Raw genomic sequence first — 14,339 nt, forward strand, 5'->3', positions numbered from 1 at the left:
ATCGTAGATTTATGTTTATTTTGAAAAAAAAAGTGTCATTTTATGTAAACTTGGCAATTGACCATCCAATGAAATGGTGGAAGTTAATATTTTGAAATACAGAATTTCCTTCCCTGTTATTCACAAAATTTCAGCAACACAAGGGAGACAATTTGGCAGACTTGTAGCTGAACAAAATACAACCGGTACAAATTATTGTACAGTCAAAGAGGGGATAATTTCAAATTTTGTGCATTTCAGTGGCACAGAAATGACACATATACTGATCTAAGGGAGATAATTTTTTCCCAAATGTTGTTGTGTTTTCCTGTAAGATTTTGGTACCCACACTCTGCAGAACTGTTTTGATAGTAGTAACTAAATTATGTATATTATGTATTAAATTGTGTCTTACACAAAGTGTACTACATGTATCGCAAATGTTAAGATTTCATTTGTGATTATGTTTCAAAATGTAATCTTCCACCCTTCTTGCTTTGTAAAATTTTAAATTATACTCAATCAAAGGATTGTGTGTTCTATAAATGTGGCTGGACAATGCAAGAACACATGTTGATGCAGTTATTTAAAATCTTCCTCTTTATAAATAACACTGATCAATGGAAATGTCAACTACCGAAGAAATGGCACATGAAAACTCTGTCCTAGGTGTGCTAGATATCTGAAACTACAGGTAACAAGTAGTTTTTCCACCTTACCGGTCCCTGTGAGGTGTTGAAAACGATATGGTAGATGAATTTTGCTTCAGCAATAAGTCTTCATAGTCATTTCAGAATCAGCTCAAACAAGTTTTCTATCATATTTCATTGTTTACAGTAAATGATGAAGACTGGTTATATTGAAAGTTTGTAGAGTCCCAAACTTAAAAAGCTTGAAGAGTCAAAAACTTGAAGTTAACTTGTTTTTAATTTAACCAAGGTAATTTCCAATAAATGGAAAATGCAGGTATATGAATAGGGAAATACCTAATGTATTTCAATCTACCTGTAAGCAGTATCTCAAAATTAGATTTCATATAAAGTGCGATTGTCTGTATCATACTGTAAATCTATTTTAATAATATTTTTATGCTAATGAACATATTCACATTTCAATCATTATTAGCATTTAAACATGGGAAATATATGTTATTGTTCATTTTGATAAAATGAAAAAGTTAACAATTAAAGTTGGACATTCGGAAACATTCACAAAAAGAAATATTTCTAACACTTTAAATTTAGAGATTGATGCTAGAATACATTTAATACGAAAACTTCATTCTGATCTAGTATTTTAATAATAGTTGCCTCATCACTAACCATCATTTATTGTATCTGACAATAACAACTGAAGATCAATTGACAAAATTAGTGTTACACTTCCTCTTCATTTACAATTTTGTCAATGTCACCAAATAGATACCCAGAGTAACCTTATTAATACAGAGATAGTTTATCAGGAAAGTCCATTCTCACAAATCTTTTCATAGAACTGGCTTTAACATCCAGAAAACTAAATCTCAAAGACCTATTTTTCGAAAGTTCAGTTCAAATTAGCTTCAATAACAAGATTTCCACGGGATTGGATGTGTCGCCTGCTCAGCACTTTTAATAAGAAAAGTGTTTTGGCTCGAGTTATCGCGTAAACAGATATGGCAAAACGCGGAAAGTTTAAACTCGACAGAAAAACCTGTAATATATGTTAAACATTATTGCTTCTAGCAAATTACCGTACAAAATTTGAAAGGAACTGATTGAAAAATAAAAAATTTACAACACAATGCCCTTATTTGGCAATAAAAAAGGGCATGATTCACCAAAAATGCACGTAAACTTCTGAAATGCGAACTTGTCCGAGCTATTTTGGTATGAAATATGTGTACAAAGTTTGAGTTCAATCAACCCAAGGAAACTCAAGTTATCGCATGGGAACCTTGTTTCGGACAACGCAACCGATGATGCCGACGCTGACAAAGTAATATCTATATATCGCCTGCAAAGTGAGCTAAAAATTCTTACGATTCATTTGTATGTGCCTTAGACATTTTCCTAACGATAAAATGATGACTGATTGATTGATGGGCCTTTCTTGTCCTTACCGATCCTAGGACAAAAGATGAAATGCTTCAAACCGTCAAGGTTTTTGAAGTCTCAAATATTGGAATTAGCCTTTATAGATATATCCCCCTTAGAGTCAAAATGTGAAGACTAGGCAGTTTCAAATCAAGTTCATTTACAAACAATTCAGTTATACATCTCATGTAAAACAAAACAAAATTATTGCAATTCAAAAATCTGTATAAAAGCATGCATATGTCAGGCATTAAACATAATGCTGTCATTTAGCCACCAGGCAAGTTCCAGAACACATTTACAGACAACAAATGGTGTCTCACAGCTACAGATTCGTGCATGAAGAAAACATTATACACAAGATCTTCCAAAAAAGAAAACAGAGAGATGTTACAATTCAAAATCAAAAACTTTGTTTCAGACAGTTAAATTGCTATACACTTCAATACTGAACTAGTTCATATGTCATACAAAATCTTAAACAAAGGTTCTCTCCACAATAACCTTTTTTTTTAAAAGTCTGTTCAAGGAACACTTATGGTTAACAAATTTTAGCACGTTTATAAATTACCCATAATAACAATAAAAACAATTAGCACTTCAAATTCAAAAAATTTCATTAGAGACTTTTGTTATAATCTTCAACTCGGAGACAAAAAAATATGTCTTGTATAAAATTATGTTTTAAAACTTCAGCACCACAAAACTTTAAATATTCCACACGCATGACAACATAAGGTGGATATAATAAATTGTTTTCGTTCTCTTGCTGTATCAACACTCATGGGTTCCAAAGATGTCCAAGGAAATGGCAGAATCACTGGGGTCCTGAATCAGGATTCAGGAGGTCAATGACATCCCAGGGGTACGTTGGATTGTTTCAGGTCTTGGTTTTTGGGGAGAAGAAGCTGGACAAACTCTTCATACCAGATTTGTCCACTTTACTGAGTAGTGACTGGGCCTTGTTCATCTTGACAGCCTGCAAAAGTTCAGAATCTATAAGTTTTTTCTACCCTTTCATAAAAATTCAAAACTCTAGTCCCGAGATAAAGGTATCATATAATCAATCCAATTGACTTCAACACTGAGGGAGTATATTCATGACTCAATATCTTCAATAAGATTCATCAGTTTGCAAATATGTAACATCAAAGTTTTAACTTTATACCCAAACAGCGTGTGCATTAAACGTGTCTCAACCTTTCAAGATAAACTGCTGGTTCCTTTGTCAAGCTATGACCACAGAGCTTAGCTTAGCTTGACAAAGGGACCAGTTTGTCTTGAAGGTCAATTGTGACATGTTAAACCCTTTCACCCCTATGTAACTTTAATTAACTCTACCATGAATTGTTCTGGATAAGTCCATTATGGTCTACAGTGTTGAAAGAGTTAATGTGTACATTGTTTGTGTACGTATTTCAAAACCTAAAGCTTGATAAAACAAGGCATCACAAGTGATACACATCTCCTCGCATTCACATATTGTGACATATGTAATAGGAAATGAAGTCGCTAGAGAGATGACAAATGGTTTTCTAAAAAATAGTAACAATCCTTCAAAGTAGAAACCCGAAATACAAACTTGTTCAAGGTGTTGTCATACTAAACACTTGTATGAAGTTTCATGAAATTCCGTTGAGGAATGATGTCGCAAGAGTGATGATAAAGAGTGTAACATAGGTAGGGCTGAATCCTATATCCCCTCGAACTTTCGTTGCGAGGAGATAATTATTGTTTATATTAACTGAAATCTTGTTTGCAAAATTACTGCAAGTTTCTTAAGTCACAGAGGCAGTCAATGTGCAACTCACAAACATGCAGATACTTCGAGCAAATAATTGCAAATATTTCCAAAACTTTATACTATTTCCTGGTTCCTTGTGATTTCTATATATTTTCTAATACTGGAAAATAATCAAATTTGTTTTTTCTTAATTAATATCATTCTGAAAAACACATTCTGTTAATGTATCAAGACTTCATGAAAGTTAGATTGTCAACTGAATAATAATCAAGCACAGGCTTCAATTTCAAAATGCTTGACATTTAGATTGATTTCCTCAAATTTCATCCAAATTGATATATTTTTTGAATTTCATTGTTGTCACTGCAAACAATATTAAAACAATTACAAAATTCAACACAATCCTTGGATATCTACCTATCAAACTGTTTTCTTACCTTAGTTTTAACATTAACTTTACCCAGACTGTAATCTTCTGTTGGACCAGAATTTTCTGTTTTTATTCGCTGCAAAAAGAAAATAAGGAGTAAAATTGGCATGGTGTTCAAACATTTTTTGTGTTTGCTGTATACATTTTAACTACATATCTTGAAAACTGTACTTATACAATATTTCTTTTGAACACAAGAATGGTTCAGAATAGTACATGTATTCATATAATTACAAGTAAGGCTAAAAATCTAAATTGTTAGTTACCCAGGTATATATACATTAAACAAGCCATTCGGATTGATATGTCTCACCTGTACCCCGCTTTGACCATCAATGCACATGTCAAGTTTGGCTTGTCTAGCACTTATAGTTTAAGAGAAACTAACTTAAATGCAAAAACTTCATGTCGATGGAGATGCTGACAAAGTCAATGGACCATGAAAGGTAGGCCGCATCCAGCATTTGATGCATGGTTTAATATATACTACCTAAGATGCATCCATGGTCCAATTTTGGTTTGTCTAGCACTTATACTTTCAGTGAAACTAACTTAAACGCAAGAACTTCATGTTGATAGAGATGCTGACAAAGTCAATGGACCATGAAAGGTAGGCCGCATCCAGCATTTGATGCATGGTTTAAGATATACTACCTAAGATGCATCCATGGTCCAATTTTGGTTTGTCTAGCACTTATACTTTCAGTGAAACTAATAACTTGAACACAAAAACTTAATGTTCATGCCGCTGTCAACAGAGAAAAAGCAACACCTTAGTCTCGCTTCCGCTACTTCGTGGCGGCCAGACAAAAAATAAAACTTGACAAGGGAAGTCAAACAATAGCGTTAAACACTGTTATTGGAACCTTGATCTCTGCACTAGTGTTCCTGAGATCAAGGATCCCTGTCCAACTGCAGGCAAAACACGACGATTCCATTGTGCTTTTTTGCATATACAATGTCCTTTCCTTAATTATGTTTTAATATCTTTAGCACACAGTGACAGGGCACTTTGTTGGTAGGGGCAATAGTATACCAATTACAAATTGAAGACTTGAACCCTGATCTAGCCCTGTTGATTCTTTTTCACTCAAAACATGTTGATTTGAAATAACAGTATATTTCGTGTATTTTTTCTTTATTATTTCTGCACAAAAGTCACACAAGGTATGGTTTTCTTTTCAGAAATGATTTAACAAAGGTATAATCACCAAAAAAAAAATACCAGATTCAAATACATGTACATAGTTATCGTTTTAGGCAGTGGAACAGAAATCTATATGACTTAAACTTCAGTTTTACTTTACTATTGTTATTAGTATAATATGAACTACACAACGAAGATAATTTCCCTTTATATAAATGCTTTAGTCTGTAGGCCTTTACATGATATTTTATCTTGTACCACTCACCTTAGCTGGAGGTTCTGATGCGTCCGTCTTTTCTGGTTCTTCAGGTAATCTGCAAAAGTAATAAATGTGAGATCGGAGTTGAAAAGGTGTTCGACTTGAGTTTGATCAGTCGTTTAATATCTTGGCTACTGATTTTCAAACTGCAGTAAAACTCAGGACCGAGGGAAACATTCCTGCAATCTGCTGCATTTCATTTAAGCACCTTGAAAATCCTGTCAATCAAACGACAGCTCTATAGAAACAAAATGTAAAACGAAAAATACTAACCCAAGGGAGATAATTCAACGCTTTTCATTGCATATCACATTAATGCAGAAAAAGTCTTTCTTTTTCTGCTTTATTAAGTTTATAACTGCAGTAAACCTAACCTACACTCACCCAATAGCTGTTAATAGGACATAAAACACAAACAAACAAACAAACAAACCAAACACTCACCCAAGATGTACTAGCAGTTCTTCGCCTAGAGCTAAAGGCAGGTAGTCGCATACCATTCCGTGGGCAAATCGTCGATAATCATCTGCAACAGAAGACAATTTTTACCTTCTAAATAACATTTAACTGTCAAACATACACAAATCTTTATTGAAATATTTCATACTTTGAACAGGTCCCAACAAGTAAAAGAAATTAAAACATATAATGGATTGAAAGAGAACCCCCTTTATCATAGGGCTGTCATGATCACAATACATCAGAAAACAGGTATATCCCAATACACGGGTATATCGTATCGTACCACAAGCAGAGATGAAATATTACTCTATCGCAATATTTTTCAAAAGCATATATTTATGTATCTGCTTGGTGTTTTAACTTTGCAAATTACTACAAATTCTAACAGATATGCAAATAAGCATAAAGCAGGCTTTTAATAGTTCAAATTTTGTAATCAATAGTTGGTTTGACGGGGGTCTTAAATCTATGCTATCCATGTTATATATAATTAAGTTTGATAACATTCTGAAAACAACTTATTTTAAAATTGAGCACATCTTTCCTATGACAATATATTGGGATATGTATCGCAATATATTCATTCTGTATTGCAATATACCGTGATACACACTTGGCGTTTTGTGACACCCCTACTATACTATGAGATTTATTTAAACCTCATGGTTCCAGTTGATCAATACTTCACTTCAATAGTTAGTTTTTGAAAACAGTGTTTTCTCTAACATATCATGAAAAATATATTCATATAAATATTCCCATATTTTACATTGTGGATTCTTAATAATAACAGTCATATTTGTGTCCTGTGGCACAATTTTTTTTATCCCACAACCAATTCCTGCTAGGAGTTGGTTAACAATTTGTTGGTTGAATAGTTAAAGTGGGCAACACCCTGAATGTTATATCATTGGTCAATCTTCTCATTATGACGTCGAGGAACAATGCTTTGTGTTGTCATCTTCTATCGTGATTAATAGTTCAATTCTTCATGGCAATTGTTTTCCCAATAGGAAACAGGAATAATGTATTCTGAGGAAAAACATATGGTTTTAAAGATATAATAATTGAACGTTGTTGGAAAATAAGGTGCCGCAACGGTATAACAATCTGAAGTCCAGGGTTCAAACCCTTGTCTGTCCCCGCATAATATTTTACACTCAGAACACATTTGTTGATTATATTTAGTTAATTTCACCTCCAGCATCATTTCTTAAGTGTCGCAAGGTATGCTTTTCTTTTCAAAAATGATTTATCAAATCTATAATCATGGCGGAAAAATAAGATTTAACGGTAGTTTCATTTTTGGCAGTGGTACGTTATCCTTAAGCACAGAATATCTACATTCTCATTGTCATAGCATCAAATGAAAAAAGATGTCGATAGTTTAAACATCATTATATTTTAGAAAATATAATGATATGTTTTGTAATTCCAGAACAAGTCCAGATACATGTATATCACCTGTAGTGGCTGTAGAAAAGCGTTTGCTCCTGACGAAGGATGAACTCTGGGCTCCAGATACACAGATCCCCTTGGCAGACAGGACTTCTGCTAATTTGTCAATCTGTCAACACACAAAAATAATCTTGCATAACAGTCTGCACATTAGAGTCTGCTATGTCAAAGCTTTTGTCCTTTTGTAAGTCGATGACTCAAATTTAGTGTTTCTTGTCCTCCACCGATCATTCATGTAGTTTATGATAAAAAATACAGTATTGAGAATGAGGTTTGGATAAAAATATCAACTACATGATGTAATTGATGTACATTTGTATATTAAATTTTATTTGTTGTCACAATCCCGATTCTAAGTACGAGGCAGTGAGATTTTCAGGATTTCTATTTCACTCAGACACACGTAATATGTGTAACAAGAGTTCATGTATATATAACATAGTTTGAGTGCATGACAGGCAAACATTCTATATCATAGCATGGTACATAATTATATATATACGTGTAGTTACAGTTACCGGAATATGTTTTCCCCTTATTTTGACTAAAGTGTCGTTATTACAAGTATAAGTAATGAAAATCGTCCCCAATACTAGTATTACAAAGTGGGCATATTCTGTCCTGTTTTTGAATTCCCACCCATCTTCCTGTTTCTACTGGAAGCTTAATATTTGAAGTTCTATATTGACAAGTGACATTACCCTAGGTACCTGGATTTGACCCAGATTTACATGGCATGCACATGTCAATAAAACAAAAGATGCTTGGTCTTCCAGATCGCCTGGTTTTTTTTTACTCTCCTTGTAATTTTTCAGGGGACTACATGTAAATCTTACTTTGTTCATATTTGCCTTTGTTTTATTGATTTTGAGTTCTAATTATGGTTTTGTTATAACAATTCCATTTTCTCCTGTAGCTGTTGTTTCATGTTTCCAGTGTAGTAGAGGCTACAATCCCAGTTTAAAAATCTAAAACATTTGCTCATCACTGCTAATATGGATAATGGCCAAGTGCGAATTTTGCATTTCACTGCGGAAAGTGGAAATACTCTATACTTTGAATAAGACATATACTTCTGACCACCCTCATGATCAGATAAGTTCCCTCTCATTACAACTAGGCCTCATGATTATAAAGACAAAGTCATTGAACTGCTTTCACACATCTGATCCTGGACTCCTGTGACCATGAACGTTGTTTAAGGTCTTTCATTTGAAACAACCTAGTAGCCCTTCATCCAAGCATGCTACTTACCAAACATCATTAGCCTAGGGCTATTGATCATCCAGAAGAAATTGTTTGAAGGGAAAATTGATGTCTGACAGACAAACTTTAGACCATTGCGTAAAGTCACTTGGTCCTTTGGACAAGGCCAGTTAAAAGTGGTGAAAGTTAAATCTATAAACTGTGACAAGAATTTCCCATTATACAGTATAATTTCTTGGGACAGATTTTATGAAATTTTTGGATCAAAGGGAAAATCCAAAGTTTTATCTTGGGAAAAAAAAAAGATCTTCAAACTTAAAGATATCAACTCATAACCAAGACAATGGCTTTCTTAGAATCTTGTTTGATTCGGGTTTAACGTCCGAGCAACAGCAAGGGTCATATGAGGACGGTACAAACTAACCGACCTTCTGGAACCTGTAAGTTGTACAAGGGATTATGACTAACATTATACAACAGAATTGTGATAAAAGTCTTAAGTAATTCCCTACTTTTATATCAGGACAATGGATGTCACAGTATGGTATATTATAGTGATGCGTGCTAACCTTGCCCTGTAACCACGATAACGTCTTCTCCTTGTTAAACCTGTACACTCTAAAGTCATCATCTCCTGCAAGACAAAATGGATGAATTTTATACAATGAATGAGTACTATAGATCTTACAGCTGTTTCTTTTAGCCACTTAATTTCAGACTTTCTTTTGTTGAAATGATGCATCAATACTTTGCCCTGAATGTTTGTAGTTTGTAATGAAAAAAGTTATTTGCAGGGGAACAGTCTAGTGCATCACTTGGTGCTTTGTAGAATCTGTTAAACAGTTCCCTACATCACCTAAAGCATCAAAAGACAATAGTTTGACTCTTCCGCTCTCTTAGCGTCACATTATAAATTTACCTCCCTTTGTCTTGTACATAAATACATAAACGTTAGATATAGGAGCATCTGGAATTTCAGTACACAACAAAAGGGAAAATAACTTCTTACTCATACTCCTTGAAAGATGTAACTAGACACAAACTTTAGGCACATGTAAGGCCAAAAAAAATTTGATAACTTGGTTCTCAGGCGCACACGCATTTCATTTTAGGGCACCGCATTGCCAATTTTATCGTGAAAGTAATAAATAAAAAAATCGTGAATGCGCCAGCCGCCATCTTTAAAAAAATCTGGAAAATTGGTTCGCATGCCGTTTTTACTCGTTAGTCACCCAAGTACCGAAAACTTTTGAATAAAGATAAGGATTGATATACAGGCAAGCGTTAAAATGATTATGACTTATTAGTCTCGTGTACAAATGGCGCTCATTTCGGTACAAATAAGGAATGGGGGGGTTCGTGATTCTCGTCTGGAATATCGAGGGGGGATTTTCGGAGGCTTGTTCTATAATGGGTCTCTTCACAACTATAAAAAGAAAAGGTAATGCCCACAATGAACGTTTTACAAACTACACAATAAAAAGGAAATCGCCCTCGTCTCATTTTTGCCATGTAAAATGGAAAAAAAAATACCTCCCTGCTGCATCTCTTTTGAAAAAAATTGGCCTGAGAACCAAGTAATTAATATTTTTTGCCCCATGACATAAGTTCACATGCTCTGTACTGAACCAACTGCTGTATGTACAGTAAGACATAAATTGACATGATGGATCTTCAGACATTCTAAAGACATTAATTGATACATGCTAAAAGTTAGCTGTATGTAGCCAATACTTTTACCAAACCGGGCATCATTTTTTATTCCTTACCAAACATCTGTAGATTTGAGGAATTTACCTTTCATGTCGGTGACTCGATAAAGCTCTGACATTCCAGCGGTCTTGTATAGACGCTGGCATTCTGGGTAGTCATCATCCGTCACAATCTGGTCTATAGTCATAAACTTCCCAGTCTAAAACATACCACACATTAAATCTGCAGGTTATTAGAGAAATCATTTTTTTTCAAAATAAACATCAACCATCATTCAAATAATTATAAGGCTACTTTCCTTCATATGAACTGGAAAATGTCTGTAAGACATGAATTTCTCCACAATATTGTCCTTTTTTGTCAATTTCTACAAACAGTAAATGGTGACCTTGGCATTAACCTTAAAACCCTGAAACATTTTTATAGTGCAACACTAGGAACAAAGTTACATCATCAATTGAATCAAAAACTACATTTTCGACAGTGAATAGGTGTGGTACATGTATATACATTTGTATATGGTAGCACTAAGAACAAAGCAGCATGATTTAATATGGTACATCAGGAAACTTTCGCCCAGGCAAGTTTTTCACCTTCAACTGGTAAACCTCGGTTTTGCTCAGTGTTCATTTCACCCTCCATATGGTATTACTGTACATTTTATATCAGGGATCAATCTAGGTTTTAGGGGAAATTACCCTTTTTCAGATTAGGGGGAAATTAAAATTTTGATACAAGGCTCTAGCGTCATGAAGGTAAAAGATAAACATTTTGTCCGACACACATGTGTGCAGTATGTTTCAATTTTTAAACAATTTTAAGCTTAAAATTGTATAATTTTTGTTTAAATTAAGTGGAGAAAATGTATATATCTGCAGTATTATGCATTCTGTTGAACTTTAAAGAAAACATTCATAGGGGAAATATTTTGAAGAAAAAACGGCTATTTTCTTGTTGAAATAGGGGATTTTTGAAGCACACAGGGGAAATTTCAAAGAACTGGGGAATTTTCTTCTGTAAGGGAAACTACCCATAAACGGTAGTGAATCAAGTCTAGATTACCCCCTGTAATATATACATGATATGTTGTGTTCTCCTTTTCATTATCGTGATATTTCCACCCTTATTACAGAGGGTTAAAAAGGTGAAAATTAAACTGTGGCAAAGATTTTCCCTGTACACAGTAATATACCTGTCTTAGTTACCTGTTCAGCTGTAATGAGGTACGGCAGCACTAAAAATAAAGAGTCTACTTTTGACGTTAATATCAGGGATCCATCTGAAGGAAAAAGAAAGCATTTCTAAATAATTTTCTATTTCTGGCACAAACCTTTTCTCCCCTTCTGTATTTTACCTTAAGTCACTTTGTAGATGGCATTAAATTAAAGCTCAATAATGGTTTTAGACTTGCTTAGAATTTGAGATTAAACATTGTGGTATGATGACAAACGAACTCTAAAACAAATTTGATTCTCACTGTTTATAGCAGGAGACCTTCAAAGATTGAAAGAAATGTAAACCCCTTTATGATTTACATGTAATTTTCAGCTACCATTCCAGGGTTATCAGTATTAGGTAGGGTTGCAATAATTGTACATGTCTTTTACATTCGATATGATAGAGTTTGAAATCATCTATATTTTTCGTTATTCATTTCCTAAAATCTCACATAAAATAAAATTACTTTCAAGATAAAAGACTGCATAAATTGCACTGCAATTTGTGGATTATTCGGTTCATGTACACTTTACTTATACATTATGTATTTCATCACACCACTATGAATACAAAATTATTTTAAAACACATACGATAAGATTGTATTCCTTTTACTGTAAAACTGTTAATCTTTGCTCCGACAAATTAATTCTCATGTAAAATCCTTTAAAAGTAACCATAGATAAAAATATTTTTACTCGTCACCTTATTAATGCCAACAAATTTGAAGACCCAAGAACATCATTTTTTTTGTGAAAAGCATAAGTCCTTCAGAGGTGGAAAAATTCTGGTCCTAAAATTCTATTTATACAATTGTATGTTTAGAGGCCTAGGTTCACTACAAAGAATTAGCCTTTAAAATGCAATGGTCTTTCAACAGGAGCAAAGCTATTTTGCCTGTCCATTGTTTATTGCAAATTAGATCTTCCAACCCTGAAATTTTGTAATGCACTATTTCAACCTTTGAACTGGAGGAGCTCAAATGTGTTTTCAGGGGTGAATGAGTTAATAATAGAACAGTATGCTGTACATATACCAGTTGTGGTAATATATTTCAATGACATTTCACAGGTTTGTTCGACAAGTATCTTTGGCCTGATGATCAATCAACTTGCCCGTGAATTTCTCTTGCCTTTGTCTCCTTCACCGTTTTTTTCCACAAATATTCTTTTATACAAGACTATCACTTTCGACATATCAGCACATCCCGTTATAATGTGAGAATTTTGATGGACAAATCATGGTAGTGTGACAAGGTATTACTTATTGTAATAATTTGAGGTTCTTATATACTGCTTTATCACAACCTAGTTTGAAGGTTGTCTCAAAGCGGTACACAAATCATTAGCCGTGGTTATAGGGCCTTTGCAACCAGCCAATATCTTTCTCAACTCCCTGGGAACCATACAGCCGGAGCTGCCATTTTGGCACTTACAGCTAGCATTCAACAATTCTAGCGCTGCCCAACCGTGTACTCATTTACAGCTGAGTAGACTGGATCAAGCGGAGTAAATTATCTTGCTCAAAGATACAACACAGTGCCGTGCTATGACTCGAACCCGCAACCCTTCGGTCACGAGCCCGCATTCTACCGATACTCTACCATGCCTCACCATTGTACAACTTAATCCTAGTAAATTTACAAATACACTCCGTATATGGACCCTATTGATTCTGTCAGCTAAATATAAACATTTAAAATATTTTTTTTCAGTTCAGACTTATTTTTTTACCGCTCTGTACTTGATCTCCGATGAACCATGACCGGAACTCTTCCTTGAAGGAGGTTACTTCATGGATATCCTGCTCATCGTGAGAGAACACAAATAAGGCACCTCTATCTGCAATTAAAATAAAAGCTTGTGAGGCAATAAAAGCAGTGGTAGTACATGTACATTTTTGTACACATATGTATTTCTATTTCATATACATCATACTGAAAGTCTTAACCTGTTGAAATATATGAGCAAATTTTCATATTGATACAAGGTTAAACAATCATACTTTCAATGTCGGCGAAAAAACAGCATCACCCCGATGATGCATCAAATTTACCCATTTTCATTTAGGTATTATGGGATAAAATTAAAAAAAAAAAGAAAAAAGCGCTCTATGGCCACCTCATTTTTTTTCAATATTAAATTAGATTGTTTTATAACAAAGAAACAATGTGAGCATGAAAAAGATGAAAACAGGAAAAATTTAAACTGTGTATCCGTATATAAGTAAAATATATATGAAAATTAAAAGATTATGACATTTGTTTTGTATTGTGTACATTCTCCATCAAAACGTAAAGATATTTTAAAATGTTTAATAACATGGTGTACCAAATGTTGACTTATTTTTTTGCATTTTTCTGATGTTTGTGATACTGTATATATGAATTATAATGTATGTGTATTAGCCTGCCATTCATCAACTATGAAACAACTACTTTTTTTAGAATACTTTTAAGTCAACATTATGGCATGTGAACAAACCAATTACTGAATCAATACATAATGATCATGAGAGCACTGATAGACCAAACAGTTTATTTTTCTTAGCAATATAGGTCATATATAGTATTTTCCCTTTCCCAAAACAAATTGCAAATATTTTGTGAAGAATGTCCCAGCATGTATCACCTCCGAAAGCCAAAGTGGC

General features: G+C 33.8%; 1 protein-coding gene across 1 annotated transcript in view; it reads right to left on the reverse strand.

The window, feature by feature from the left end:
* LOC110452266 (ribonuclease H2 subunit B-like) overlaps window positions 1–14,339 on the reverse strand; it is a 23,146-nt gene continuing 8,807 nt past the window's right edge. Inside the window, exons 3-11 of the mRNA XM_021500668.1 lie at window positions 13,424–13,531; window positions 11,679–11,752; window positions 10,558–10,672; window positions 9,330–9,394; window positions 7,561–7,663; window positions 6,079–6,160; window positions 5,641–5,689; window positions 4,236–4,304; window positions 1–3,033 (exon numbers count right to left, since the gene is read on the reverse strand). Of these exons, the coding sequence (XP_021356343.1) occupies window positions 2,935–3,033; window positions 4,236–4,304; window positions 5,641–5,689; window positions 6,079–6,160; window positions 7,561–7,663; window positions 9,330–9,394; window positions 10,558–10,672; window positions 11,679–11,752; window positions 13,424–13,531 (764 nt within the window). The 3' untranslated portion in view covers window positions 1–2,934. The remainder of the gene's footprint in view (window positions 3,034–4,235; window positions 4,305–5,640; window positions 5,690–6,078; window positions 6,161–7,560; window positions 7,664–9,329; window positions 9,395–10,557; window positions 10,673–11,678; window positions 11,753–13,423; window positions 13,532–14,339) is intronic.

This window comes from Mizuhopecten yessoensis, unplaced genomic scaffold (assembly GCF_002113885.1).
Source record: "Mizuhopecten yessoensis strain PY_sf001 unplaced genomic scaffold, ASM211388v2 scaffold6505, whole genome shotgun sequence".
Taxonomy (NCBI): Eukaryota; Metazoa; Mollusca; class Bivalvia; order Pectinida; family Pectinidae; genus Mizuhopecten; species Mizuhopecten yessoensis.